General features: G+C 49.8%; 1 protein-coding gene across 1 annotated transcript; it reads left to right on the plus strand.

Annotated features, from left to right (window-relative positions):
- The first annotated feature begins 3,685 nt into the window (after nucleotides 1-3,685).
- Nucleotides 3,686-17,798, plus strand: LOC131264151 (microtubule-associated protein futsch). Its single transcript, XM_058266440.1, has 15 exons — nucleotides 3,686-5,860; nucleotides 6,086-6,238; nucleotides 6,308-6,411; nucleotides 7,521-7,621; nucleotides 7,697-8,330; nucleotides 8,418-8,787; nucleotides 8,875-9,200; nucleotides 9,288-10,005; nucleotides 10,354-10,418; nucleotides 10,506-10,875; nucleotides 11,050-11,310; nucleotides 11,746-13,137; nucleotides 13,312-13,537; nucleotides 13,607-14,072; nucleotides 14,334-17,798. Exons 1-15 carry the CDS (start codon nucleotides 3,803-3,805, stop codon nucleotides 17,782-17,784), a joined length of 10,695 nt encoding a protein of 3,564 aa, XP_058122423.1. The 5' UTR covers nucleotides 3,686-3,802; the 3' UTR covers nucleotides 17,785-17,798.
- The last annotated feature ends 9,098 nt before the right edge of the window (nucleotides 17,799-26,896 follow it).

Genomic DNA, 26,896 nt, shown 5'->3' on the forward strand with positions numbered 1-26,896 from the left:
ATAAGGGTATTAAATTGTGTGTTGTTATGAAAGGTAAAAAGTGTTCATAACACTTATTGACTATAAGAATGCACCATCAAATATACCCATTTTCTTCAATTACCTTTAACGATCCGTTGGTTTTGTGGTCGTGCGGAGGCTTAAATTAAACCATCGCTTCCCCAAACCTCCACCGGCAATGAAATGTTGGCCAATTTCAGAGAACCCGGGAAACTCCATGCATTCTCACCAATCACCATACCACTTCGTTCGGCACATTTCACTAAGTGAACACAATTCCCAGCCCGGTCCACCGTATACAGATTTCAAGGCTGGACGTTCGTGCTCGTGCGATGCATTTGCACTGATAAGCAAGCGGTCAGGTTAGATACGTACAGCAACAAATAAATGCAACTACAACAAAAAAGCTCCCAGCCACACCTCTGTCCATCATCAGCTTGGACGTACCAGCCCCGCACTATGCAAACATGGTAATGATAAACTCGCGTGTAACCTTTTTAAAATGAACTTGCAGCATTCTACCGCAAATGAGGTGTGGGACACGTGAGGTTGTATGAAGTGTGAATTTTATATTCTAACTCTCCAATAATTCGAAAAGTGCTATTGCGATACAAGGCGGACGGTCGGTGATAAGTTGTGTCACCTTACCTCACCGGAGCAGTCCAAACTTGGGCCAAAGTACAACAGCGCATAGTGTCCGAGGGCGCTCGACACTAATTGAAGGTCAATTTTCAAACCTTAGACTTTAGTGGGGCGTGTTTATGTGCGTTTTATCAACGGTTTCCCGCTTCGTGTGCGTTTTTGGTAGTAGCCCCCTGGTAGGAAGGGTTGGCCAGAGAAGTGCTACGCAGTGGACGCGATAGCCAGTGTTCGATGAATTTATGTGACACCGTTAGCTATAGCATTAGACGTTGTGTTGCGTATAACGCAAATTTTCTTTTCAAGTAAAATCAAATTCCTCTCGCGCCTGAAAGAAGATATTTGTTTTATTTTAGCATTCGTCCAACGATGGCCAAGAAGTCACCATTGACTGGCTACAACAAGAACGAATGCTACAGCAAGCAGTAGTTTTGTCGTTGTTAAATTTCTATAAATACGGTCGATAACCTCGATACGTTATCTTAAGTATGTACCGGTCAGCCTTCTTTTCTCAAGGCGATAGCAGCAACCCTGTTGGGGTTCTTATCGTATCGGCAACTTTGAGGAATTTCGCTACACAAACCTAACGAATGTGAAGTATCATAGGAAAGGTAGCAGCACCACCAGTTAAGTAGAGAACCCGCAATAAAACAGTGTGTTTCCAGCCGAGAACTGACTATCGTGTTGGGACGTGACAGTAGCGTACTTGAGCAAGTCACCATTGATGTATTAATTAGTTGCTCCGGTATTAAAACGGAAGCCTGTTTGAAGTACCGGCCGTACACTGATTGAAATGATTGGTCGATAAGGCGCCTAGTTTATGCAACACACCCCATTTAGTTTCAATGAGCGAAGCACGTGCTGATACTTATTTAGTTGCCTACTGGCACGTGGATAAGTAATAAATCCTGTATAGAGCTTGTGGGAAAAGATAAAAGATCTGAAATAACTACTAAACCTCACATTTCCTAGATCGATTCTCGAGTCGGCTAGAATATCGAACTGATTGAAAAGATCAGCTCATTTCAAAAGGTCAGTCAACGTGTCTACTATTATATTATTCGTTAGTGGTTTGGTATTTCCCACTTGTCGCGAAATAGAAAGGAAATCACCGTAGTTCGGAGAAAGATTTAATTTGTTGGTGACAATCTTGTGTCGTCCTCAAAATGATCTCATAAAGGCATGACGTCCAGATGTAATAAAATAGTTTGTAACCCCAAAAGCGGCACGCCGTAGAAGTATCACCTTCCCAAAAACGGCCATTTCGGCAGGATGTGGTGTGTTCACTTTTCACTCCTCCTCCCTCCCTGCGGAACCCGATAGTGTGCAGCCCGCATTTTAGGAAACGCGCTCATCGGCACGCTTCCTTTCCGGAGTGAAGAAAATTACCCATTACTGCTGCCAAACCACACATCCCTCTTTGCCGAGGGATTGAAACTGGAGCTAAATAACACCATCGTGGGGTGAAGATTGCTTTGCTTGCTGAACTCCACACATATCTCGTTCCGAATTCGAAAGCAACATTTCGTGGCGTGGGCCACACGGAGCCGTAACTCTCCGCGCACGTGGGAGTTTTGGGGACGTTGTGCCAAGACCGAATTGCAGTCGGATGCGGAGGTGGTGGCTCCCATAAGGCCGTAAGGTTTGTGGTCGTCGTCGTCGTCGTCGTCGTCCCCCACGCCGCACGAGTTGTCGGTCTCTGCACCGACCGTATGTGAACCACAAAGCCGCTGCTGATCTGTCTTGTTTGCCTGCGTGAATCACACCGATGAGCTGGTTTTCATTCTAAATTTGGTCTTGCCATCGAATCTATTCCTGATGCGATAGGAACTGAGGCTGTGGCAAGCGTTCGGAAATAAAACAAAAGGTGTTCGATGATGCATCCGTTCGATACACGAAGAACTGAAATGAAAGCAGTATGTCGACCGACGCCGGGGCTTGAGTGGTTTACGCAATTGGGATAAATTTAGACACGCATTGTGTTTAAACATTTCACCTCGGAAGGGAATCGGGAATGCCGTACGGATTCCTGCTGCCCTTTAATCGCTTCCGAGCGGATCCCATGGGATTGCCGCACAGCAAGTACTGGTAACGTGAAGCTTATGAAACCACAAACAACGGGTCGGCTATTACTTTCCGGTAGCTTTCACGCACCCATACCGGCTTGGCAGCTGGGAGTTTTGGGTTCTGAAGGTGGCGTGTACCACGTAGGCGGATACCAATACGCCCTTATAAGAGCCGGCGGAGTTGTTGGTCGTGTCGCGATCGAGAGCCACACACCGCAAGACTCGAAAAAGTACACCTTCCCGGACATCGTGGTCGTATACCCGTCTCACGGCTTTTCATAATATTTAATTCATGCAGCGAGCGAACGCCGCGCTCAGTCACATCGTGTCCGTCGACCAGCAAACAAGTGAAGTGATCTCTCCCCGCGCGCGGCCCCGCGTACCAAACTCTCGCGGTCCGGTGAAACGAAGAAAGGTCGGAGTGGTAAAAAAAGTAAAGGGAAAAAAAACAACACCCATACACCCCGGCGCGGGTTTCGCGGTTCTACCCACAACTACGCGCACGCGCAAGCTCCTACTCTCGCGCACTGCCCCGCTCCGGTCGTAGGCGAATCCCCCACACACTCCCAGCCCTCCCCAAGGGGGGAGGTTTGTGTCGTCGGCGAGGTGAATCCGGTGGAGGGTTTTCGACCCGCGAAACGGACGGACCCGGTTCAGTACGTTCGTGTTGCCCGCTCCGGTCGGTTCGACTCTTGGCCCGCTGTGGATTCTGTGTGTCCGGTTTTCGAGTGGATTATTACCTCATCATCGTGCGCGCAAGCAAACGGCGACGGCAGCATCTCAACATCTCCCGCTCGCTCGTGTGGCGCACCGTTTGCGTGAAGTGTGTCAACGCATCCACCACCACCACCGGCAGATGGTTTGAAAATCGGTCGTAATTTGATAAGTGGCCACCGGCAGTGTGATGCGCCACTGATAGCGCCCCAGTGGAGTGGTGAATAAACGAGTGTGCTCGAAAAAAAGGGCAAAAAAGCAAGCGAGGGGGAAAAAATACAAATATTTGCAAGACCAAGTGCAAGTGGCAAGTGAGGTGAAACCTACCCACAGGTTAAATATTCCCGGGTGTAATCAGGTGAATACAGAGAGAGGCGGGCAGAATGGGCTTGAACAAGCGCGATAAGCAGGCGAAGCTGAACAGTCAGAGTCTGATCGACGCGGAACGATCGCATCTGACGACGTCGTCGACGACGACGGTTACATCGGTTGACCATGGTTCGATCGCGCTCCCACTGGAATCGCTGGCCGTAAGTTCGACGACGACCACGGGCGGAACCAGCCGGGACTCGAACTCGAAGCAACAGTCGAGCTCGGAGACGGTTCGTAAGTCGTCCACCGCCAGCCGGGCCAGTGCCAGTGAGGAACGCTCGTCGTCGTCGTCGACGTCGGTCCAGGAGCAGAAGTTCAGTACGGTGAGCAGTGTGCGCAGTGCGGCCAGCAAGTCGAAACAGATCGATAACATCATCGAGGAGATCCGACACATCGCGAGCGATACGATCGACGCGACGGAGATGATCGGCACGACGGTGGGGGGATCGGGCAAAGTGTCACAGCGAACGGTACTGGTGTCCAGTGGGGGTGGTAGCACGAAGGAATCCTTCGCCCGGGAAACCGCTGCTGCCTCGAGCGATCAAAATAGTCAGCAGCAGGAAGTGATAACGACCATCGGGCCGAGCAAGATCGAGATCAGCAAGATGGCTCTCGACGCGAACGTGCACAACAACAGCAACGTGATCAGCAGCAATAAAGTCGTGCAGAGCAGTGCCATAACGAAAATGGAACAACAGTCACAGTCGTCCCACAGCAGTGCCACGAGCAGCAGTGAGAAGGTTGTGTCCGAATCCAGTGCAATCTCCAGCTCGCAGATGCACGATCACTCGTCGCAGTCGTCGAGCAACGTTGTGCAATCGTCGAGCAAAAGCGAGCAATCGTCGAGCCAATCGTCGAAGGCGACCAAAATGTCCTCTTCCTCGACGTCCTCGTCGTCGACGTCGGCGAAGAACGCCCACAGCACACTGCAGGCGTCATCGTCGGAAGCATTCCATTCCACCGGAGGTGGCACACAGTTCACACAGATAGCGTCGGGGCTCGATCGGCAGGATGGTTCACTACGTGCCACCTCCGTGCTGCCGGATCATTCCACCTTCGATCAGAAAACATTCCAGCTGGTAGGGGACGGCGGTAAAACACGCCAGCACGTCGACAGCCAGCGGTACTCGATGGCCCAGAGTCAGGCACCGACGACGAAGGTTATGTACGATGCGGCCGGCAACCAGATTACGAGCACCTCCTCGTCGTACCAGGCGGCCCAAGGCTACAGTACCACCTCGTCATCGTTCCAGAGCACCGGCGACGGTGCGGACAAGCTGGCAGCCCAGTCATCGGACGTGTTGAGGGTGAAAAACTCCCAAGCGGGTACCACCGCCACCTCGACCAACACGTCGTCCACGCGACGTGCCGACCAGCATGTGTCCACCAGCTCGTCCACCAACGTCAGCTCGTCAACGAGCGCCCTCAACACCACCAAGGAGACCGCCATCATCGATTCGACGACGCTGGAAAACTACAACCGAGCGCTGGAAGCGGCCACCAGCACCACCGGACAACATTCCAACCATATGCTCGCGAAAACGGAATCGGCGCACACCGTCGCTAGCCTGTCGTCGGTGCACGATTCGCTGGCCGGCACCATCCAGAGCACGCAGCTGGTCACCGAGTCGGCGCAAAGCCAGGCCGACAGCAGCCATCACGCGGCGTCGACGAAAACGTACGAAACCGCTTCGCACTACGCGCAGATGGACGAGGAAAGCCGCTCCCGGCGCAAGACGTCCGAGTATCGGGAGCAGCGCGAGTCCAACTCAGCTATCGTGAAGCGAAAGACGTACGACGAGCACGGTCGCCGGTTGAACCTGATCGACGAGAAGATCGTCCCGAAGGACGTCGTGACGGGCGACCTGCAGGACGACGTACGGAACGTGACGAAAACGTCCTTCGAGGCGAAGCTGTTCAACCCGAAGCTGAAGCGCTGGGAGCTGGTCGACCAGAAGACCATTCTGGAGCAGGACGTCACCACCGACATTCCGGCGGAGATCGTCAAGGAGCTGGAGGTGGAGCGGCCCGAGCTGGCCAACATTACGACCACCATTCAGCTCACCAAGGTAGGTGTATAAAGGCGGAGCTGGTTATTAGGAAATAACTTTTGTGATGAAAAAACATTTGTTCGTTTGAGGACGTAAAATTTTAACACCGATTTTCTGTACATACCGAATTGGTGAAGTTTGGCATTTTGTTTTTCAGTTATTAGAAGTGGCTCAAGTCACTTTTTCATTAACCATTTTTCAATTACCATAAAATTATTTACGACACCTCCTCTCCCGCCGCAGGTGTACGATGCAAAGACAAAGCAGTGGAAAACGATCGACCAGAAGAAGCACATCGATGTGCTGGAGAAGATCACCTTCCTCGAGGAAAGTTCCGGGCGCTCGGAGCTCGACGAATCGGAGCGTATTAAGAACCTCAAGTCGATGGACATGGTGGTAGGTTAAACAAGCTGCAAGGCGCTTGCTTCATGCCGACCGTAACTGATGGTGACTGTTTCGTTTCAGGATCGTGTGACGATTAAGGAAGTGAACGATCGGAGCGCGTCCACCAAACGCAAGGACGAACGGACCGCCCAGGAGCAGTGCATCTGCGAAATCTGTACTTGCGGGTAAGAAGCAAACTTTTGCCGTGTGCTTTTATGCTTTCTTGGCATCATTTTTACTGTATCTAGGACCAAACGCCTACGGCAATGTTGAAAGAAAAGTCCTTCGAAATTTTTTTTTTGCTAGTTTTTGTTGGGAACTGACTTGCATTACGATCGCTGCAGGCGAGCTAACTGCGAAGGAGTGGACGGACAATCGTCGAAGGAAATCATGTTTTTTTGGTCTTTCGTTCCTCCCCACTTTCCCACCCCTGGCTTGTCTGGGTTGTCTCCCGGCCCCAGCGATTATCAACGTACCCAGTACGTATACAAGTGGGTAACCTCGACGTGTCCGAGTATAGACCGTAAATGGTCAATTGACTCGACCGGGCCGCCATGCACCGTTCGCAGTTCGTTTGGTCACCATCGTTTCAATTTATGCTCGTTTACGAACAGCCTACGCGAACGTCGCGACCCGCGATGACATCATCGGCCATCGGGCTGCTGGGCCGAGATCGTGTTTGTGGTGGTGTGATCTGGGATTGCCGGCGCCGTGGTTTGTCACCGGTAAATGGGGTATGAAGGGGGTGGGGGGGTATAGGGGGGGGGGGGGCATGGTGAGGCTTATTTATTTAGTTTGTTTTGGTCTCCCCCTTCCTTGATGCTACCATTTGTTTTGAACTTCTCGCTATTTACGAGACTCATGCTCATTTTGTTATATACTTGTTTCTCACGGTGAGCTGAAGATCTCACTTAGGTGATTTCACATGTTCAGCAATGCCAGGGCTCTTTGATTGAAAGTATTTGAAGCTTGTCCTTGCTTTGCTCCGAACATTGGATATTGTGGTACCCTTTACGATTACTTTTGTTGGTTTTACTAACCTATCTATGTTTTTTTTTTCATGTTTGTTTGCAAGTTCATTATTTTGTTGAACTGCAAGTATTTTTTACGGTTGATTTTAAAAAATACGTACACCAGATAACACAATTTAAATTTCGAACACAATCATCTAGTCTTTTTAATGTTTTCTATGACGGTCGTATCCATTTGCCTGAAGTTTAGGAAGAATTTTCATGCTTATATTACAAATAATATGTTTTTTAAATTTATTTCAAATCTTTTCCTTTTATTTCAGTCGTCATAACTGCTACAATTGTGGAGGTGGCACTGCGACGTCTCAAACTAAATCTTCTAAATACACCACTATGAGCAATTCGGAGAATTTTTACCAACAAGGTATTTAATTAGCTCTTGACCTTCCAAGAAAAAATACATCGATGTATCGTATCGCTAATACTTTTTCGTTTTTAGAAAATTTCGCATCTGAGCTCAACGAACAATCATCCACCGTTCGAAGGGGTACGTGGACCAAAGAAGATGCGGAACAACACCAAATCCGTAGGGAGTCGTACACTATCGAGCATAGCAGTACTGACCAAGAAGCGACGGCGCGCAGACTAACATGGACGAAGGAAGATTTTGAGAAAGCAGACATCACAAAACTTAAAACTGACTATGAGAGGCCCAAACCGATCCGTCATGAGGATAATCTGAAACCGGAAGGTGACTTCCATGTGCCTGATCGTGCAGGATATACACCGGTTGAGCGACCAAAGCCGATACGACCTGATGACAATTTACGGCCGGAAGGCGCATTCACAACTCCAGAGAAAAGCGAATATCGTCCCGCGGAACGACCGAAACAGATCAGGCCACAGGATAACCTCAAACCAGAAGGAGAATTCGAACGCCCTGAAAAACCGACTGTTGGAAAAGCTGAACGTTCAAAGCCAGTTCGTCACGATGACAATTTGCGTCCGGAAGGAGACTTCGAACGTCCGGAAAAGTCCCCTTTCAGACCGGCCGAACGTCCGAAGCAGATTAAACCTGAGGACAATCTTCGTCCCGAAGGAGACTTCCAGAGTCCAGATCGTCCAACATATCAGCCTGGAGAACGTCCGAAGCCAGTTCGTCACGATGACAATCTGCGTCCTGAAGGAGAATTCGAGCGTCCAGAAAAGTCTCCCTTCAGACCAGCCGAGCGTCCGAAGCAGGTCCGTCCAGAGGATAACTTACGTCCCGAAGGAGAGTTTTCTACTCCAGAAAAAACTCCATTCAGATCTGCCGAGCGTCCTAAGCAGATAAGACCCGAGGATAACCTTCGTCCGGAAGGAGACTTCGAGCGTCCCGAAAAATCTCCCTTCAGACCAGCTGAACGTCCTAAGCAAGTGCGTCCAGAAGATAACCTTCGTCCTGAAGGAGACTTCCAGGCCCCGGATCGTCCTCAATATCAGCCTGGACAACGTCCTAAGCCAGTTCGTCACGATGACAACCTGCGTCCTGAAGGAGAGTTCGATCGCCCAGAAAAGTCCCCCTTCAAACCAGCCGAGCGTCCGAAGCAAGTTCGTCCGGAAGACAATCTTCGTCCTGAAGGCGAGTTCTCTACTCCGGAGAAGCCTCAGTATAGATCGGCTGAGCGTCCGAAGCAGGTACGCCCAGAGGATAATCTTCGTCCGGAAGGAGACTTCGAACGTCCCGAAAAATCTCCATTCAGACCAGCCGAGCGTCCGAAGCAAGTACGTCCGGAAGATAACCTTCGTCCTGAAGGAGACTTCCAGACCCCGGATCGTCCTCAATATCAGCCTGGAGAACGTCCTAAGCCAGTTCGTCACGATGACAATCTGCGTCCTGAAGGCGAGTTCGATCGCCCAGAAAAGACTCCTTTCAGACCAGCCGAGCGTCCGAAGCAGGTTCGACCGGAGGACAATCTTCGTCCGGAAGGCGAGTTCTCTACTCCAGAGAAGCCTCAGTATAGGTCTGCTGAGCGTCCGAAGCAGGTTCGCCCAGAGGATAACCTTCGTCCGGAAGGAGATTTTGAACGTCCTGAGAAGTCTCCATTCAGACCAGCCGAGCGTCCCAAACAGGTTCGTCCTGAGGATAACTTACGCCCCGAAGGAGATTTCGAGAAACAAGATAAGCCGCAATACCGACCTGCAGATCGTCCGAAGCAAGTACGACCTCAAGATAATTTGAAGCCAGAAGGAGAATTCGAAAGACCTCAACCTACGATTGTTGGAAAGGCTGAGCGAGCTCAAATCATTCGCCATGAGGACAATCTTTACATGGAAGGTAACTTTGAACGAACGGAGAAAACGGTTTACATATCTGGAGAACGTTCGAAGCCTATACGCCACGACGACAACCTGCGTCCTGAAGGAGACTTTGATCGTCCAGAAAAGACTCCGTTTAGGCCAGCCGAGCGTCCGAAGCAGGTTCGACCGGAGGACAATCTTCGTCCGGAAGGCGATTTCTCTACTCCGGAGAAGCCTCAATATAGATCGGCTGAGCGTCCGAAGCAGGTTCGTCCTGAGGATAATCTTCGTCCTGAAGGAGACTTCGAGCGTCCTGAGAAATCTCCATTCAGACCAGCCGAGCGTCCGAAGCAGGTGCGTCCGGAAGATAACCTTCGTCCTGAAGGAGACTTCCAGACCCCGGATCGTCCTCAATATCAGCCTGGAGAACGTCCTAAACCAGTTCGTCACGATGACAATCTGCGTCCTGAAGGAGACTTCGATCGTCCAGAAAAGACTCCTTTCAGACCAGCCGAGCGTCCGAAGCAAGTTAGACCGGAGGACAATCTTCGTTCTGAAGGCGAGTTCTCTACCCCGGAGAAGCCTCAGTATAGATCGGCTGAGCGTCCGAAGCAGGTTCGTCCTGAGAATAACCTTCGTCCGGAAGGAGACTTCGAGCGTCCTGAGAAATCTCCATTCAGACCAGCCGAGCGTCCGAAGCAGGTGCGTCCGGAAGATAACCTTCGTCCTGAAGGAGACTTCCAGGCCCCGGATCGTCCTCAATATCAGCCTGGAGAACGTCCTAAGCCAGTTCGTCACGATGACAATCTGCGTCCTGAAGGCGAGTTCGATCGCCCAGAAAAGACTCCTTTCAGACCAGCCGAGCGTCCGAAGCAGGTTCGACCGGAGGACAATCTTCGTCCGGAAGGCGAGTTCTCTACCCCGGAGAAACCTCAGTATAGGTCTGCTGAGCGTCCGAAGCAGGTTCGTCCTGAAGATAACCTTCGTCCGGAAGGAGACTTCGAACGTCCAGAGAAGTCTCCTTTCAGACCAGCTGAGCGTCCGAAGCAGGTTCGTCCTGAGGATAACTTGCGCCCTGAAGGAGATTTCGAGAAACAAGATAAGCCGCAATATCGACCTGCAGATCGTCCGAAGCAAGTACGACCTCAAGATAATTTGAAGCCAGAAGGAGAATTCGAAAGACCTCAACCTACGGTTGTTGGAAAGGCTGAGCGAGCTCAAATCATTCGCCATGAGGACAATCTGTACATGGAAGGTAACTTTGAACGAACGGAGAAATCGGTTTACATATCTGGAGAACGTTCGAAGCCTATACGCCACGACGACAACCTGCGTCCAGAAGGAGAATTCGATCGTCCAGAAAAGACTCCGTTTAGACCAGCCGAGCGTCCGAAGCAGGTTCGACCGGAGGACAATCTTCGACCTGAAGGGGAGTTCTCTACTCCTGAGAAGCCTCAGTATAGATCGGCTGAGCGTCCGAAGCAGGTACGACCTGAGGATAATCTTCGTCCAGAAGGAGACTTCGAGCGTCCTGAGAAATCTCCATTCAGACCAGCCGAGCGTCCGAAGCAGGTGCGTCCGGAAGATAACCTTCGCCCTGAAGGAGACTTCCAGGCCCCGGATCGTCCTCAATATCAGCCTGGAGAACGTCCTAAGCCAGTTCGTCATGATGATAATCTTCGTCCTGAAGGAGACTTCGATCGTCCAGAAAAGACTCCGTTTAGACCCGCCGAGCGTCCGAAACAGGTTCGACCGGAGGACAATCTTCGTCCTGAAGGGGAGTTCTCTACTCCTGAGAAGCCTCAGTATAGATCTGCTGAGCGTCCGAAGCAGGTACGCCCAGAGGATAATCTTCGTCCGGAAGGAGACTTCGAACGTCCCGAAAAATCTCCATTCAGACCAGCCGAGCGTCCGAAGCAAGTACGTCCGGAAGATAACCTTCGTCCTGAAGGAGACTTCCAGACCCCGGATCGTCCTCAATATCAGCCTGGAGAACGTCCTAAGCCAGTTCGTCACGATGACAATCTGCGTCCTGAAGGAGAGTTCGATCGCCCAGAAAAGACTCCTTTCAGACCAGCCGAGCGTCCGAAGCAGGTTCGACCGGAGGACAATCTTCGTCCGGAAGGCGAGTTCTCTACTCCAGAGAAGCCTCAGTATAGATCGGCTGAGCGTCCGAAGCAAGTTCGCCCAGAGGATAACCTTCGTCCGGAAGGAGATTTTGAACGTCCTGAGAAGTCTCCTTTCAGACCAGCCGAGCGTCCCAAACAGGTTCGTCCTGAGGATAACTTACGCCCAGAAGGAGATTTCGAGAAACAAGATAAGCCGCAATACCGACCTGCAGATCGTCCGAAGCAAGTACGACCTCAAGACAATCTGAAACCAGAAGGAGAATTCGAAAGACCTCAACCTACGGTTGTTGGAAAGGCTGAGCGAGCTCAAATCATTCGCCATGAGGACAATCTTTACATGGAAGGTAACTTTGAACGAACGGAGAAAACGGTTTACATATCTGGAGAACGTTCGAAGCCTATACGCCACGACGACAACCTGCGTCCTGAAGGAGACTTCGATCGTCCAGAAAAGACTCCGTTTAGGCCAGCCGAGCGTCCGAAGCAGGTTCGACCGGAGGACAATCTTCGTCCGGAAGGCGAGTTCTCTACTCCTGAGAAGCCTCAATATAGATCGGCTGAGCGTCCGAAGCAGGTACGCCCAGAGGATAATCTTCGTCCGGAAGGAGACTTCGAGCGTCCTGAGAAATCTCCATTCAGACCAGCCGAGCGTCCGAAGCAGGTGCGTCCAGAAGATAACCTTCGTCCTGAAGGAGACTTCCAGGCCCCGGTTCGTCCTCAATATCAGCCTGGAGAACGTCCTAAGCCAGTTCGTCACGATGACAATCTGCGTCCTGAAGGCGATTTCGATCGCCCAGAAAAGACTCTTTTCAGACCAGCCGAGCGTCCGAAGCAGGTTCGTCCCGAAGACAATCTTCGTCCTGAAGGCGAATTTTCTACTCCAGAGAAGCCTCAGTATAGGTATGCTGAACGTCCGAAGCAGGTTCGTCCTGAGGATAACCTTCGTCCCGAAGGAGACTTCGAGCGACCAGAGAAGTCTCCATTCAGACCAGCTGATCGTCCGAAGCAAGTACGTCCAGAGGATAATCTTCGTCCTGAAGGAGACTTCGAGAAACAAGATAAGACGCAATACCGACCTGCTGAGCGTCCGAAGCAAGTACGACCTCAAGATAATTTGAAGCCAGAAGGAGAATTCGAAAGACCTCAACCTACGGTTGTTGGAAAAGCTGAGCGAGCTCAAATCATTCGCCATGAGGACAATCTTTACATGGAAGGTAACTTTGAACGAACGGAGAAAACGGTTTACATATCTGGAGAACGTTCGAAGCCTATACGCCACGACGACAACCTACGTCCTGAAGGAGACTTCGATCGTCCAGAGAAGACTCCGTTTAGACCCGCCGAGCGTCCGAAGCAGGTTCGACCGGAGGACAATCTTCGACCTGAAGGGGAGTTCTCTACTCCTGAGAAGCCTCAGTATAGATCGGCTGAGCGTCCGAAGCAGGTACGACCTGAGGATAATCTTCGTCCGGAAGGAGACTTCGAGCGTCCTGAAAAATCTCCATTCAGACCAGCCGAGCGTCCGAAGCAGGTGCGTCCGGAAGATAACCTACGTCCTGAAGGAGACTTCCATGCCCCGGATCGTCCTCAATATCAGCCAGGAGAACGTCCTAAGCCAGTTCGTCACGATGACAATCTGCGTCTTGAAGGCGAGTTCGATCGCCCAGAAAAGTCTCCCTTCAGACCAGCCGAGCGTCCGAAGCAGGTTCGACCAGAGGATAACCTGCGTCCTGAAGGCGAATTCTCAACGCCTGAGAAGCCTCAGTATAGACCGGCTGAGCGTCCGAAGCAAGTACGTCCTGAGGATAATCTTCGCCCGGAAGGAGACTTCGAGCGTCCAGAGAAATCTCCATTCAGACCAGCCGAGCGTCCAAAGCAAGTACGTCCGGAAGATAACCTTCGCCCTGAAGGAGACTTCCAGAGCCCCGATCGTCCTAAATATCAGCCTGGAGAACGACCTAAGCCAGTTCGTCACGATGACAATCTGCGTCCTGAAGGAGAGTTCGATCGCCCTGAAAAGACTCCGTTTAGACCAGCTGAGCGACCCAAGCAGGTTCGTCCCGAAGACAATCTTCGTCCGGAAGGGGAGTTCTCTACGCCCGAGAAGCCTCAGTACAGATCTTCGGAACGTCCTAAGCAAGTACGTCCTGAGGATAATCTTCGTCCGGAAGGAGATTTTGAACGTCCTGAGAAATCTCCATTCAGACCAGCCGAGCGTCCGAAGCAAGTGCGTCCGGAAGATAACCTTCGCCCTGAAGGAGACTTCCAGAGCCCCGATCGTCCTAAATATCAGCCAGGAGAACGTCCTAAGCCAGTTCGTCACGATGACAATCTGCGTCCTGAAGGAGAGTTCGATCGCCCTGAAAAGACTCCGTTTAGACCAGCTGAGCGACCCAAGCAGGTGCGTCCGGAAGATAACCTTCGTCCGGAAGGAGAGTTCTCTACTCCTGAGAAGCCTCAGTATAGGTCTGCTGAGCGTCCGAAGCAGGTTCGTCCTGAGGATAATCTTCGTCCGGAAGGAGACTTCGAGCGTCCAGAGAAATCTCCATTCAGACCAGCCGAGCGTCCGAAGCAAGTACGTCCGGAAGATAACCTTCGTTCTGAAGGAGACTTCCAGAGCCCCGATCGTCCTAAATATCAGCCTGGAGAACGTCCTAAGCCAATTCGCCACGATGATAATCTGCGTCCTGAAGGAGAATTCGATCGTCCAGAAAAGTCTCCATTTAGACCAGCAGAGCGACCCAAGCAGGTGCGTCCGGAAGATAACCTTCGTCCGGAAGGAGAGTTCTCTACTCCTGAGAAGCCTCAATATAAATCTGCTGAGCGACCGAAACAGGTTCGCCCTGAGGATAATCTTCGTCCGGAAGGAGACTTTGAGCGACCTGAAAAATCTCCATTCAGACCAGCCGAACGTCCGAAGCAGGTACGTCCGGAAGATAACTTGCGTCCTGAAGGAGACTTCCAGAGTCCAGATCGTCCTAAATATCAGCCTGGAGAACGTCCTAAGCCAGTTCGTCACGATGACAATCTGCGTCCTGAAGGAGAGTTCGAGCGTCCAGAGAAGTCTCCCTTCAGACCAGCTGAGCGACCCAAGCAGGTGCGTCCGGAAGATAACCTTCGTCCGGAAGGAGACTTTGAGAAGCAAGATAAACCGCAATTCCGACCTGCAGAGCGTCCGAAGCAAGTACGACCTCAAGACAATCTGAAACCAGAAGGAGACTTCGATCGTCCCAAACCAACGACGGTTGGTAAAGCGGAGCGGGCGCAGATTGTCAAGCATGAAGATAACTTGCGCGTGGAGGGAACATTTGAAAGGGTGGAGAAAACCGTATTCGTATCTGGCGAGCGTCCGAAACCGATCAAACCGGATGATAACCTCCGCCCGGAGGGTGATTTTACGACACCAGAGAAGCAACAGTATCGTCCGGCAGATAGGCCTAAACAAATCAAACCACAGGACAACCTTCGCCCAGAGGGCGACTTCGAGAGGCCACAGAAATCCACCGTCGGACCAGGTGAACGACCGAAGCCGATCAAACACGATGACAACCTGCGCCCGGAGGGAGCGTTCGAACGGCCTGAAAAGGCAACATTCAAACCAGCGGAGCGTCCGAAGCAAATCCGCCCCGAGGATAACTTGCGCACCGAGGGAGACTTTGAGAAGCCCGAGAAGCCTCAGTTCCGCCCGGCGGAGCGCCCCAAGCAGGTGAAACCGCAAGACAATCTGCACATCGAAGGCACCTATAACTCGTTCAAGGAGTACAACGAGCTAAAGCAACAAAAGGAAGCCGTACTGAAGGAGGTACACGAGCCGGGCATCGCCGATGGTGCAGTGCTCGTCACGACCCAGACCGTCACCACAATCCTCAAGGGAGACAAAAAGACCCCAACAGGGAAACAGATGACCACCACCGAGGTGCACGATCATCATACAGCCCGTTCGGAGTCGGAGTCCGTTAAACACACCAGCCACAGTGAATCCCACCAGCAAAGCCATCGTAGCAGTGAGCAGGTCGCTTCCAGTTCTACCGCCGTCAACCGAGCGCACCGCACTGAAGCCAGTACCAACGATACCAGCGATCGCCGCACCACACAGCAACGATCCACCACGAGCCACACGCAATTGATTCAAGACGTTTCGGACCGAAATATTAACGAATCGAACATCCACGATAGCCACCAGCGCACGATGGTTAATGGAAAAACGGTGGCCAACGGAGTGTCTTCCCAGCAGGTCACCAGTCACAGTGTCAAGTCATCATCGTCCAGCTCCAAAATACACCAGTCAAGCAGCTCTTCGATTCAGCAGCAGCAGCAGCAATCCACCATGAGCAGCATCTCTTCTCAGAGCGCCTCACATCAGCTGCACCATGGAGAAGATCACCACATCCGAGCAAATGGCACGAACATCATGCAACCGCATGGTGGACCTGGTTCTGACTCAATACAGCAACATTCCCGCGAGCAAGTAACGGGCTCGCACGTGTCCTCGTCGAGCGCCCGAGTGGTCGTCGATGGAAAGGTGGTTACCGACAAGTCGGCCTCTTCGAAGCACGCAACAGAGAAACTGGCCGTCGATGGGGTAGTGGTTACGGACAAGAGCTTCACCGAGCGACAGCAGGCCGGTTTCGATGGCATGGAGAGCATTCAAGGCTCGCAGACCACAAGGGGACACAGTGTCCAGGGAACGAACAATATCATACACGGCACGACAAACGCCTCTTCCACCACCGGCAGTCAGTCGACGAAGAAATCTCAAAGCCAGTCCCGATCGACAAACAACATTACTCATACCGAGAGCGTAAATGGACACTCGGTGCAACGGAACGGAACCAGTGGCTCCTCGGCCCATGTGGCTTCCTCTTCCGGTCAACAGGTGACGGAAACGCAGGTGAAGAAGTTGATCGGTGGAAAATGGGTCACAAGAACCATCAAAACGGAAGGCAAGTCGTCCACTAGTCAGCAGCACGGACTAGAGCAGGGAAGTGTTGCGCAGAACCGCTCTCTGGTAGGCGAGACCGGTGGAGCTATGGTTACGAATCAGCAGCAACATCACAGCACGGTCTCTGCCTCGGAGATGCACGCTACTTCGTCCAGCTCCTCATCGGTTAGCAAGTCTCAATCGAGCAGCACGATTGTCAGCGAGAAGATGGTCCAACGAGGAGTTCGCACAACCGATGCGACCACCCCGTCCGCCGGATCACCTTCCGCGCGGCCTGGGGCTCGTGGAAGCTCCAGCATCGTGCTGGGTGAGTCCACCGTCGACGGTGCGTCCTCGAAGCGGCAACAACAGTCTTCGACCACTACTCGGCTGATTGGTGGAAAAATCGTACACGTTGCCAACGATGGCAACAACAATATGTCGGCGGCGGCCGGAAAATCATCCACGATCGGGACGGCTAGCACTACCGCACATTCCACGGTGGATCGCTCGTCAAGCAAGCTGTCCACCGCCACCTCGAACGTGGTGCAATCAAGCAGCCATCTGGCATCGACGGCTTCCTCGATCGGACAGCAACAGTCTTCTTCGCACAATCGGAAGAACACGTTCGCTTCCTCGGAGAACGTCAACAACTCGATCCTTTGCCGCCCGGCGCAAACGTCCACCACCTCCGGCTCGACCGTGCACGGTGCCAACGGTGCCATCGGTGGCATGAGCGTGTCGGCGACCGCCCAGCGCAAGAGCATCTCCAACCTGAACGACAACGCCATCTACTCCACGACGAACCGCACCAGCTACAGCTCGCTCCATCGGCGCGAGAAGGAATCGGCCGAGGCACGGATGCAGAACTACGTGAAGACGCTCGAGACGGGCACCATCACGAATCGCACGGTGCGCGGACAGCCCTGCCCACCGCCGTCGTTGGCCGGCACGGGACTCGCCAGTGGCGGTGGGGGTCGCGTATCCTCGCTCAACACCTCCACCACAAGCTCGTCGGCGTCGGCAAATCAGAAGCAAATCCGGGACTACCACTCGGCCATGAACGTGACGCGCAGCTCGACCAAGGCCAACGCGTCCAGCATCTCGTTCGGTGACGACAAGTTCCACGGTTCCAGCTCGTACAAGGTGCAGTACATCCAGCAGCACGAGGGACGCTGCCCGGCGGCTGCCCACGACAATCTTAAGCTGTCCAAGGTCACCAAACAGCACACGTACTACGTGCGGGATCAGAAGTAAACCCGGAGGCCGGATGAAAGTTATCACTCTGCACCTTCGAAAAGCGGTTGTACGCTGTTGGCCTCGTGTTTTGTTTATCCCTTTTCCTTACATACTTACTCGTTTTACGTTATGGATGTGATCCTGTTATTTTTCTATTACATTTATTTACCTCCTGTATAACCAAGAGGGAAACTTTTAAACGAATCGTACGACAACGAATTATATACAACCTCGTGAAAAAAGACTAACCGTCAGCTATATTTTACGCATTGTTTACTACATTTTTTCTTTTACTTTCAACGATCATGCATTATAAAGAACGGTATAGCTTACGCTTTTTTAATAAAACATTTAAAAACATAACAAATTGAACGAGTTCTGTGTTCCACGAAGGTGAAGAAAGAAAACATATTGATTTTTTTTTAAACTGAACAAACTGCTAGTATTCAGCTAAAAGAATTCGACAATTGAGCGTAATAATAAAATAAGCGGTACAATTCTAACTGTAGATTTTCCCAAGCCCATAATTTATGAACTACTGATGGATGATTTATAAGAATCACAGAAGAAAGAAAGAGACACAGTAAAGAGACTTGCTCTCTTTCTGAGCTTCGGATGTGTCTATTTTTCTATAATAGCAATTTTAAATAAAGAATAGTTAAAATGAATCAATAAACAGATGGAAAAACAATTTTGAACCATTCTGCAAAACTTATGCAAGGACAATAAAAACATGACAATTTTCTCAAGAATTGAAACAAGTTGGAAAAATACGATAAATATCATATCGTGAACACGCATAATCAAATGTAAAACCGTCTCTTTCGTTTTAATTATAGAAGTACAAACTGTAGAAGCACCGTGATTTAATCGTACCAGGCCGTACAGATGGAAATCTTTCTTTGTTTTCCCGACCGTATGCATCCAACCGTAACGTACCAACAAGTGCACTCACTTCCTGCGGCGCCGCAGACACGCCGACTCCCTTTTGCGCTTGCAAACAAAATTCCACGGGCAAAAACAGAAGTTCAACCTACAAATCTATTATACGCAAACGAAGAGTGCTATGGGCGGTCGGCGGGTCTCGTTCAGGTTTTTTTTTGTGTGTAATGGAAAATGCATTTCCCAAACAACCGTGCCGTGGGGCAGTGGCAAAAGACAGGAGAGGGAGGGGGTAACGATCCCGACACTGTCCCGACAGCCATGACGTAGCACGACGGCGCGACAACAAGTCGTCGGTTCATAATTCCGTCATTCAAACGCACAAATACTCGTCGTAGCATCGACAACCGTCCGGTGGGAAAATAAGGGGTGGTTTTATGGGGCCCCATCACCACCCTGTGGAGACTTTTATGTATGTATGTGTGTGTGTATATAAATCCGAACGAAGTATATAGGTTGATCAGGATCTGTAAAATAATATTTTAAAAAGAGAAGGATTGCTATTGAAACAGTACTTTTTTCTGATTAGTTTTATTTTAATGATAAAATTTATATTTTATTTAATGTTAAAAAAAAGTAAAAAATTAAATTCAACAATAAAACCACCCATAAAGAAAAGCTCGATTAGTTGGTAGTATACAACATAGAAAAACAATGAGAGAAAAACTACATGAAAACAACTTGAATACTACAACAAATTTTACCTTTTCCAACAACGAAACATATCAATTCGCAAGGGGAAGATTTACTAGCTTCACAACTACCACAACGGGCCTTCGCTTGACAGTTTTCATGGTTAGTAGTAGTGCGCACACTCCCGCACATGTCGTGCCGATGAGTTTGTGCGAAGGACGCTCGCCGAGAGATGCGATGCTGCGGCCGAATCTGGCCGAGGGTGATTTTTCAGTTCATTGCCAGCACCCAAGCGTGCGTGAGGTGTGTGTTGGCGTCATCTCATCCGGTTTTCGCGTGCTCTCGCACTTGTGTCCACCACTTGTACCGTACCGTAGTGCCGTTCCCGGTAGGGCCAAAAGAGTCCCACCATCACCAGGTGCACCATTCAGGCGGGTTTTCGGATAATTTATTGCGGTGGGTGAAAGTTTTTAAAACCCTTTAAAAGCGAACGCACCTTCCGCACACCTTTGTCATCGAAGAAGCCTGCAACTGTTCCGTAGTGTGGTGGATGGAGACGCCCAGTTTTTGATGGAGCCCAAGCCCAAGAAGCGGAAGGAGTAGGATGAGAAAAGTGTTTACTTTCACGTGAACGACGGCCGGACCGTAGTGTGCGTGTGCCGAAACGTCACTCTTTCGACAGGTGCGTTGGTGTTGGTGTTGGTGTGCAAGAACGGTCGACTGTGAACGGTGGTTGCTAAGAACGCGATACTACGGGAGATCTCAGTGCCTGCTTATTGGGGGGTAAGTTGCACACAGTAAATTTTGACAGTTTATGTGACAGCAGCGCGCGCGTGACCTACCGGATCACACACCTGCATGCGAACCGCGGCTTTATGTGGATGAAGTGGGTCTTCGTTGGCAAACGAAGCACGCTTTTTCGGACCGAACATCATCATCATCGTGGCCCCAGTTGGATGACGATTGGGGGTAAATGACATCCTGTTTTACTTCCTCATCTCGCAGGAGGGAACAGATGGGAAACCCCTAGACCAACAATAGGATACCGCCATTCGATACCGTTACTCTGTAGCTGTTCGATAGTAGAACTAAAGGATATCCATTTTTCATCCCTTACATCTACCAAGAGAGTGTGTGTGAGAGAGAGAGGGAGAAAGAGAGAGAGGGTTAGTGAGAGCGGGTGGTTGCCATGTGCCACGCAAAGTAAACTATACGCCACACCGCGTGGCCGCTCGGTGTTTTGCACCCGATAAGCCACCCACCCCCGCTTTGCCTCAACGGACCCGGGCAAAGGGTACAATGACCTCGAATTGCTAGAGTTCAAGAGGAGGGAATATTTATTTTATCCACCGTCGTCGCTCTCGGGTGAAGACAGTTGTGGGGGAGGGAGGGGTGCAAAGTGTGCTAAGACAGTGCAAATAACGCACGCACTGCACCACACCCTCTTCCCTTACCTTCGACCCCCCTACCATCGGTATCGGTTTTCGCGAACAACCGTTCCGTTCACTCGCAACCTTTTCCCACGTTCGTGCTCTCCCACTCACACACAAGTGCACACACGTGCTCCCCAGCAGCAGCAGCAGCAGCAGCATGTTTTTGGGGATGAGATAATCGGTCGGACATTGGGACCGCCTTGATCTAGTCCAAGGCGAATCATTACGTTTTTATTCTCCGCTTCCGTCATACCAGCTGGCCGATATATTCCTGGCCGAGGGGGTGGCTTAAATGTTGTATGTTGTTCTAGTGTTTGTTTTCTTTTTCCACTGCTGGTCTCACCACCTTCGTCCTTCCACCGCCCCCTGGTGGACATATGATTTTTCGTTGTTTTTCCTGCGCGCTGCTCGCTGTTCTATTGAGATGGATCAGAAATTGATGAAGCAACACGGGCAACGCCGGTCCGCAGCTATACAAGAGGCAGAGATCTTTGCGCGTATATTCGCAATCGCATCGTTTGTTTGCTGCCGATAGTGGGTTAATAGCATTTTTATAACTTTCTTTCCACGGTGACGTGCGTGCTTTAGCGTGAGCGAGGTTACGCAAATGCAAAACCTCCCGAGAAGCACGAATGGACGGGTTTAAGGTTTTGCTTTTCATTTCTGTTTTTTTTTTCTTCCGTTCTCCACCCGGTTCTCGAGGACCGTTCGTAGGGTTTTGTATTTGAGAAAGATATAATTCTCCATCGACACATCATAACTAACGGTCGTGCGGTTATTTATTGAACTGAAGCGGCTACTATGTGCCCTTTCACGAGTCGAAAGTAAGATGAGATGTTACTTGTATTTTTATTTCTTTGCTGGAAAATCATTTGAAAGTGGAGTAAATTCTGTTGGTTTTTCTTGAATTAATCTCTATTAAATATTAACAACTCTAAGTGAATAATTTAAATTCCTGATCTTTTTTGTCATCCTACGGATTACAGCACGCTGGCGTGTGGTTTTTAATTTTCCTAAACGATCCGTTTTTTTTTTTCTTGAAAACAAATTAATTCTAGAGCCAGCATCACGCAGATGCCGCCTATGTGTTGGCCATTGCAGAAATGCATTTCCTTATCTGGCATTGTAAGAAAACTTGCTCTCCGCGGCCATTCACACGTTCCGTTCCGATGCAGACGTTCGTTGTTCCGTGGCCACCCGTTCACCCCCGCCCTCGGGTGTGTAGAGTTCCTCGGTTTCCGTTTCCAGCCTGCACCGTTGCAACGCCAAAAGCGGGTAAAAAGGAAACGATACCAAAAACACCAAAAAAATGTTGACCGGTGGAAGGACTGAAACGAAGCATCGTCGCCTGCGCCGAACGAAGCATGCTTTGAGAGTAAATAAGCCACCACAAAAAAAACACACCGACGGGGGTGAATAAAAAAAACCCACCCTCCAAGTGTAGTAACACCCCAACACTGTCAAACGCCGGTGGCTTTCGGTGGCGCTGTGTTGGTGCCTGGTTGTCATTCGGGTGCCTTTATTTTTTTTTTTCATTTCTCCCCCCGACCAATTCTCGGCATTTGATGGAGGATCCGGGCGCGTACGCCACCGTGGGGTTTGCGTCAAATTCTGACGTTCAGTCGACGGGAAAGCTTCCACCGAGCAGCAGCAGCAGCACACAGTTGATGGTGGCCGGTTTTTAGCGCCTAGCGACATCCGGTCCGGAAAAGTTTGACTTCGAACGGTGCGCGCGTTTGTGTGTGTGTGAGTGGTGGCAGTGAAGTAAAGTGATTTGGGCACGTTTCGGCCAACCGGTTGGGTGTGAAAATCGTGCCAACAGTGCTTTCGTCGTGGGGCACGTTTTCCGATTGCCGTATGTAAATTATGCCATTGCAGTTGGCCGTTGCGATTCTAATGTGAGTTCGTCTGGCCAGCGACGGTCAGAATAATAATAGTAATAATAATAATCGTTAAGAATCGCCGATTGCCTAATCGATGGTGAAAAAAAATAAGCCTGTAGACAATCTGAGCCCTGCCGTCTGAACCACGTCCACTAACGATTGTGGCTGCGAGCACGACATCCCGATGGCATAAAAACGCGAACCGGAAAAGGCACGGAAATCACGGCACGATTTTAAGCATATGTAAGTGCTTTCGAAAATTGCCCCTAATACCGTCCGAAGGGTTGAATAACCTGCTGCGGTTAATGATTCGAGGCATAAAATTCGATATCAGTCCCCACTTTCCTTCTGCGGCTTGCTGGGAGGGAGCGAAATTGATGGAAAATTTAATCAAAACTAACCCACCAGTTACTAACCACCCGTTTTGATTGGGGAACGTTTGTCATCTTTCAAATTTAACGCACCTCCCCACCTTACCGCTTTCTACCCTGCCCCGGCCGGGTGGTAAAAGTTGCTCTTAGGTTGTTTTGCCGAAAGAGCTTACGATGGAGGTGTGATAAATGAGTGCGTTAATTCAATTAACAACCTCGCGACGCTGCTTGTATGCGAACGCGAGCATGTCGCGCTTATGCTGCCGACCGTGAACGGTTCAAAGTATTGTTCTACCGTGGCGGTTGAGCATATTTGGTGGTGGAATTCGTTTAACGCCTAAAGCGGTACTGATTACCATTTTTGAGTTGTCACTACCAAGGAGCTGCTCTATTTACCGTTTTCTTTCATTCAAACGAACCCCAAAACGTTGGCTGCAATATACCGTTTTAGTCATTGATATAGCTGCAGCACGAAAGTTTAACGAATGTTTCATGGAAGCTAATCAACGAAGAGCATTAAACGATCACTCTACAGACCCGAACGTGACTTGTTATGTGGAGCAGTTTAATGAATATAACTATCTTATGCAAAGCAACAGTTAATTTGTGGATATATAGTAGATTTTAACGTAACATATTTTGGCATGCATCTAATGGTACTGTCTCGAAAAATGAACAATTTGTTATATAGTAGTTTTTGTGTACCAGTTTTTTGTATCCCGTAAGTTTAAACAGTGGTTTTAAACATTTTATGTGCCAAAAATTATTTATTCGTTATACTTTTTTTTGTCCAAATTTCTACATTTCTGTTACATACGTTGCAGAGGTATCCTCACATTGATGTAGGGGGTATCATTTTGATAATTCGATGATTATAAGAACATTTTCAATTTAAGTTATCCACAAAGGTGTTGTTATATAAGCGAAAATATGATAATGATAATAAATGAAAAAATAATCATCGGAGAATAATCACTTATCTTTACTTCAGCTTGGACTAATTTGGTCAACTCAGCATTTTATTAACCATCCATGAAATACAACGGTTTTAATAAATAAAAGTAACAATAAGGTAGCACAAGAAAACCTTTTTTCAAATCTATTTGTTTTACATCGTTCTTTTAAAATGCTTTTTATCTTTTAAACAATAAAAACAAACTACTTTTGTCATCCAAGTAAACCAAGTAATTTCTTTTGGCAAATTTCGTTGACATAAAAGCTATACCGACTATAAAAAAGTGGGTTCCGTTTTAGTTGGTTTGGGTAACGAAACAGAGTTGGACAACAAGTACGTGAGATAATAAAACCGAAGGAAAACTTAAAGCTTAATCACATTGCTGTGGGCACCGCGGGACTTCGTTTATGGTTAGGGAAAATCGCGAAATTAATTCCAACCCTCGGGGCAACACCTGCGTTCTGTTACGAAACGGTGCCAAGAACTGCAAGTACCATCCAGTTAGGTATTCATGGTTGGTATTGCCGACATATTTTCGTTTGTTTTCCCCGCACAATCCAAGTCCTCACTTGGTTGGCGAGCGTGGCGAATAAATTATAATTACGCCCCGGAAAGGGAAAACTTTCTCCGTGCATTTGCGCTTTTAGCGCGATGCACATTGCTCCGAAAGGTGAGGAATTCATAGTGCATTCAGTCATGCGAATGCTTGTTGCACGCCAAAACTCGTTAAATTAAGTGGAATTACTTGAGTGGACCCGTCTTTTGCTGTTGAGAAAGAGTTCTTTTCGTGCTTTAATTTTTAGTGGCTGTTAAAGTACAGTCTGCAAAATACCTTCGTTGAAAGAGTTTTCACAAGATATCCCTGGTGGTTAATTGATTTAACACTCTAAAAGAAAAGTTTGGTTTCAAATGTTTCACCTCACACTGAACCACGAAATCAATGCCCCCCTCTTCGATACATTGAACTACTTCCGTGCCCTCCTGCACGTGCTTCCTGAACACAGCGTTGCTCCAGGAGAAATCAATAGAAACTGACCCGATCCCTTTTGCCCAACTAGCGGTTAGCCCGAGCCCGTGCTCCGTGGCCTAACAAAACTTCCTCGGGAAAACCAGCCTCGAATGTGCGGGGGAAAACAATAAATAAAAGTGGCCCCGGGTTCTCCTATTACCTTCAGGCGGTGCTGCGAGGAAAATAGATGGTAGTTTGTTGCCAACCGAAAACCGACACTGGGAGGTTTTCCTGCCCTTTCTTTCATCCTTCCTTATGCTTTTCCGTCCCACCATCAGCCGTGAGGGTTCCCGAATTACGCCGAGCTTCGCATTAGGCCGCCGCTCATTACTCTATGACGATGTAAATACGGTCCCTTAAAGGGTGCGGGCGAGAGGTAAGGTTGGGGCAGTTGGTCGGGAATCGATAGGGACACGAAACGCATGAGCCACCCACCCACCGTTTTCCACCAGCTCACCAGCCGGCGCATTACATAATACCTCGCTGCGAGTATTACACCATGCTCCGGAACACGCCGGGTTTTCCACAGCACGTTGGTGGATGGAAAGGCCCGGACCCGAACGATGACGCCAATGGAACCACTCACACACACACACAGACAGCGTGGACAGGGAAAGTGAAAGTGAAAAACAAGGTGAAAATTACTCCATCCCGCCACGCAGTTCTTTTCCGGTTGGCGGCCAAAAGGATACCACCTTTCGTGCTGGGCCACTGGAAACCGGGGTCTGGTTCGGTGGTTAGAACGGAAATAGAACCACGGGGCGAATGTTGCCAGGGATGGATACACCTGGATCCATTGCAAAACTGGTTGGCCTTGGTCGGTTTGGACTCTCGCTCTCTTTTGCCTTACCTTACCCCACCGTCCTGGAAACAGGACGTCTGGGCTGCAAACCGCCAGCCTGGTCTCGAGGACGGACACTTTCGCTCCGTTTGCCCAGCCCGATACGGATCTCGCATTCATCTTCGCCGGGCAGACACCATTATCGGTGTGGTTGTCTCGTGGGTTTTCCATTCGATTTCCTTCGCGCCGCTGCGGAACCGTGTGCACGGAAAGAAGTTGCAAGAAACTCCCAGTGCGCGAGGGAAAAGTCGAAGCACGGCGGAAAAAAGACACCCTACCGTTTTGGGGAGGGTCGTTAAATTATACGACCGTTCGCCCGGAAACCGCAAATTCGGCAACATTGACCTACTTTCTGGAAGGATAAGGCGTTTTTTCTCGTTTTATAACAAAGTCCACCATGTACAGCTATTCTCCAGGACGCAGAAGGCTTCCTTATTCCTTTCCCACTCGCTTCCAGGAAAATGTATGTATGTATGTCAAACGGTGGTTTAAAGGGGAAGTTCTGCGATATCCTGCTGGAAACCGTGTCCCACACTCTCAGCATTCGTAACGCGCAAAAAAACCCGACAATTCTGATGCGTAGCTTGAGACGGCTCATTCATATTCCTGCTCCGTGCTGGCAAACAGGCACGCACGTGCGGAAAACATTCGAACCGGGCTTACTTCTTGCCGCTAGGTCCTTGAAATTGACGTGTTGCGCATCAAACCATCGTATCCATATTTGATGATCCTAATATTGTTGTTGGGGCGCAGGACGTTTAAGGGAAAATTGGACGAATTATGATAGGTTGTATCTAAGCATTTTCTATCGCCAAGTAACGGAGCGATTTTATTACCGAGGAACTTGTTTCTAGAAGTTAGTTTTAATTCAATATTTTACCTAAAATCTTAGTAAAGGGTGCCTAAACTTGTCAAATCGAATCGACAGCGTTGCTACATGTTTAACATATTCTACCCCAATTGATCATAGTAGTCCTGTAAGTTTATCGATACACCAGTTCACTAAAAGATTCTGTCAAGTCAAGTCCATTGTGGTACCTTCGATTAGAAGCACACTTCAGAG

Source organism: Anopheles coustani, chromosome 2 (assembly GCF_943734705.1).
Source record: "Anopheles coustani chromosome 2, idAnoCousDA_361_x.2, whole genome shotgun sequence".
Taxonomy (NCBI): Eukaryota; Metazoa; Arthropoda; class Insecta; order Diptera; family Culicidae; genus Anopheles; species Anopheles coustani.

Excerpts from the sequence above, each read along its gene's own strand:
- LOC131264151 (XM_058266440.1), top strand. The coding sequence starts at position 3,803 with ATGGGCTTGAACAAGCGCGATAAGCAGGCGAAGCTGAACAGTCAGAGT. Across the intron at positions 10,006-10,353 it reads CAGCCGAGCGTCCGAAGCAA|GTTCGACCGGAGGACAATCT; the intron begins GTTAGACCGGAG and ends CGTCCGAAGCAG. Across the intron at positions 14,073-14,333 it reads CCTGAGAAGCCTCAGTATAG|ACCAGCAGAGCGACCCAAGC; the intron begins GTCTGCTGAGCG and ends GTCTCCATTTAG.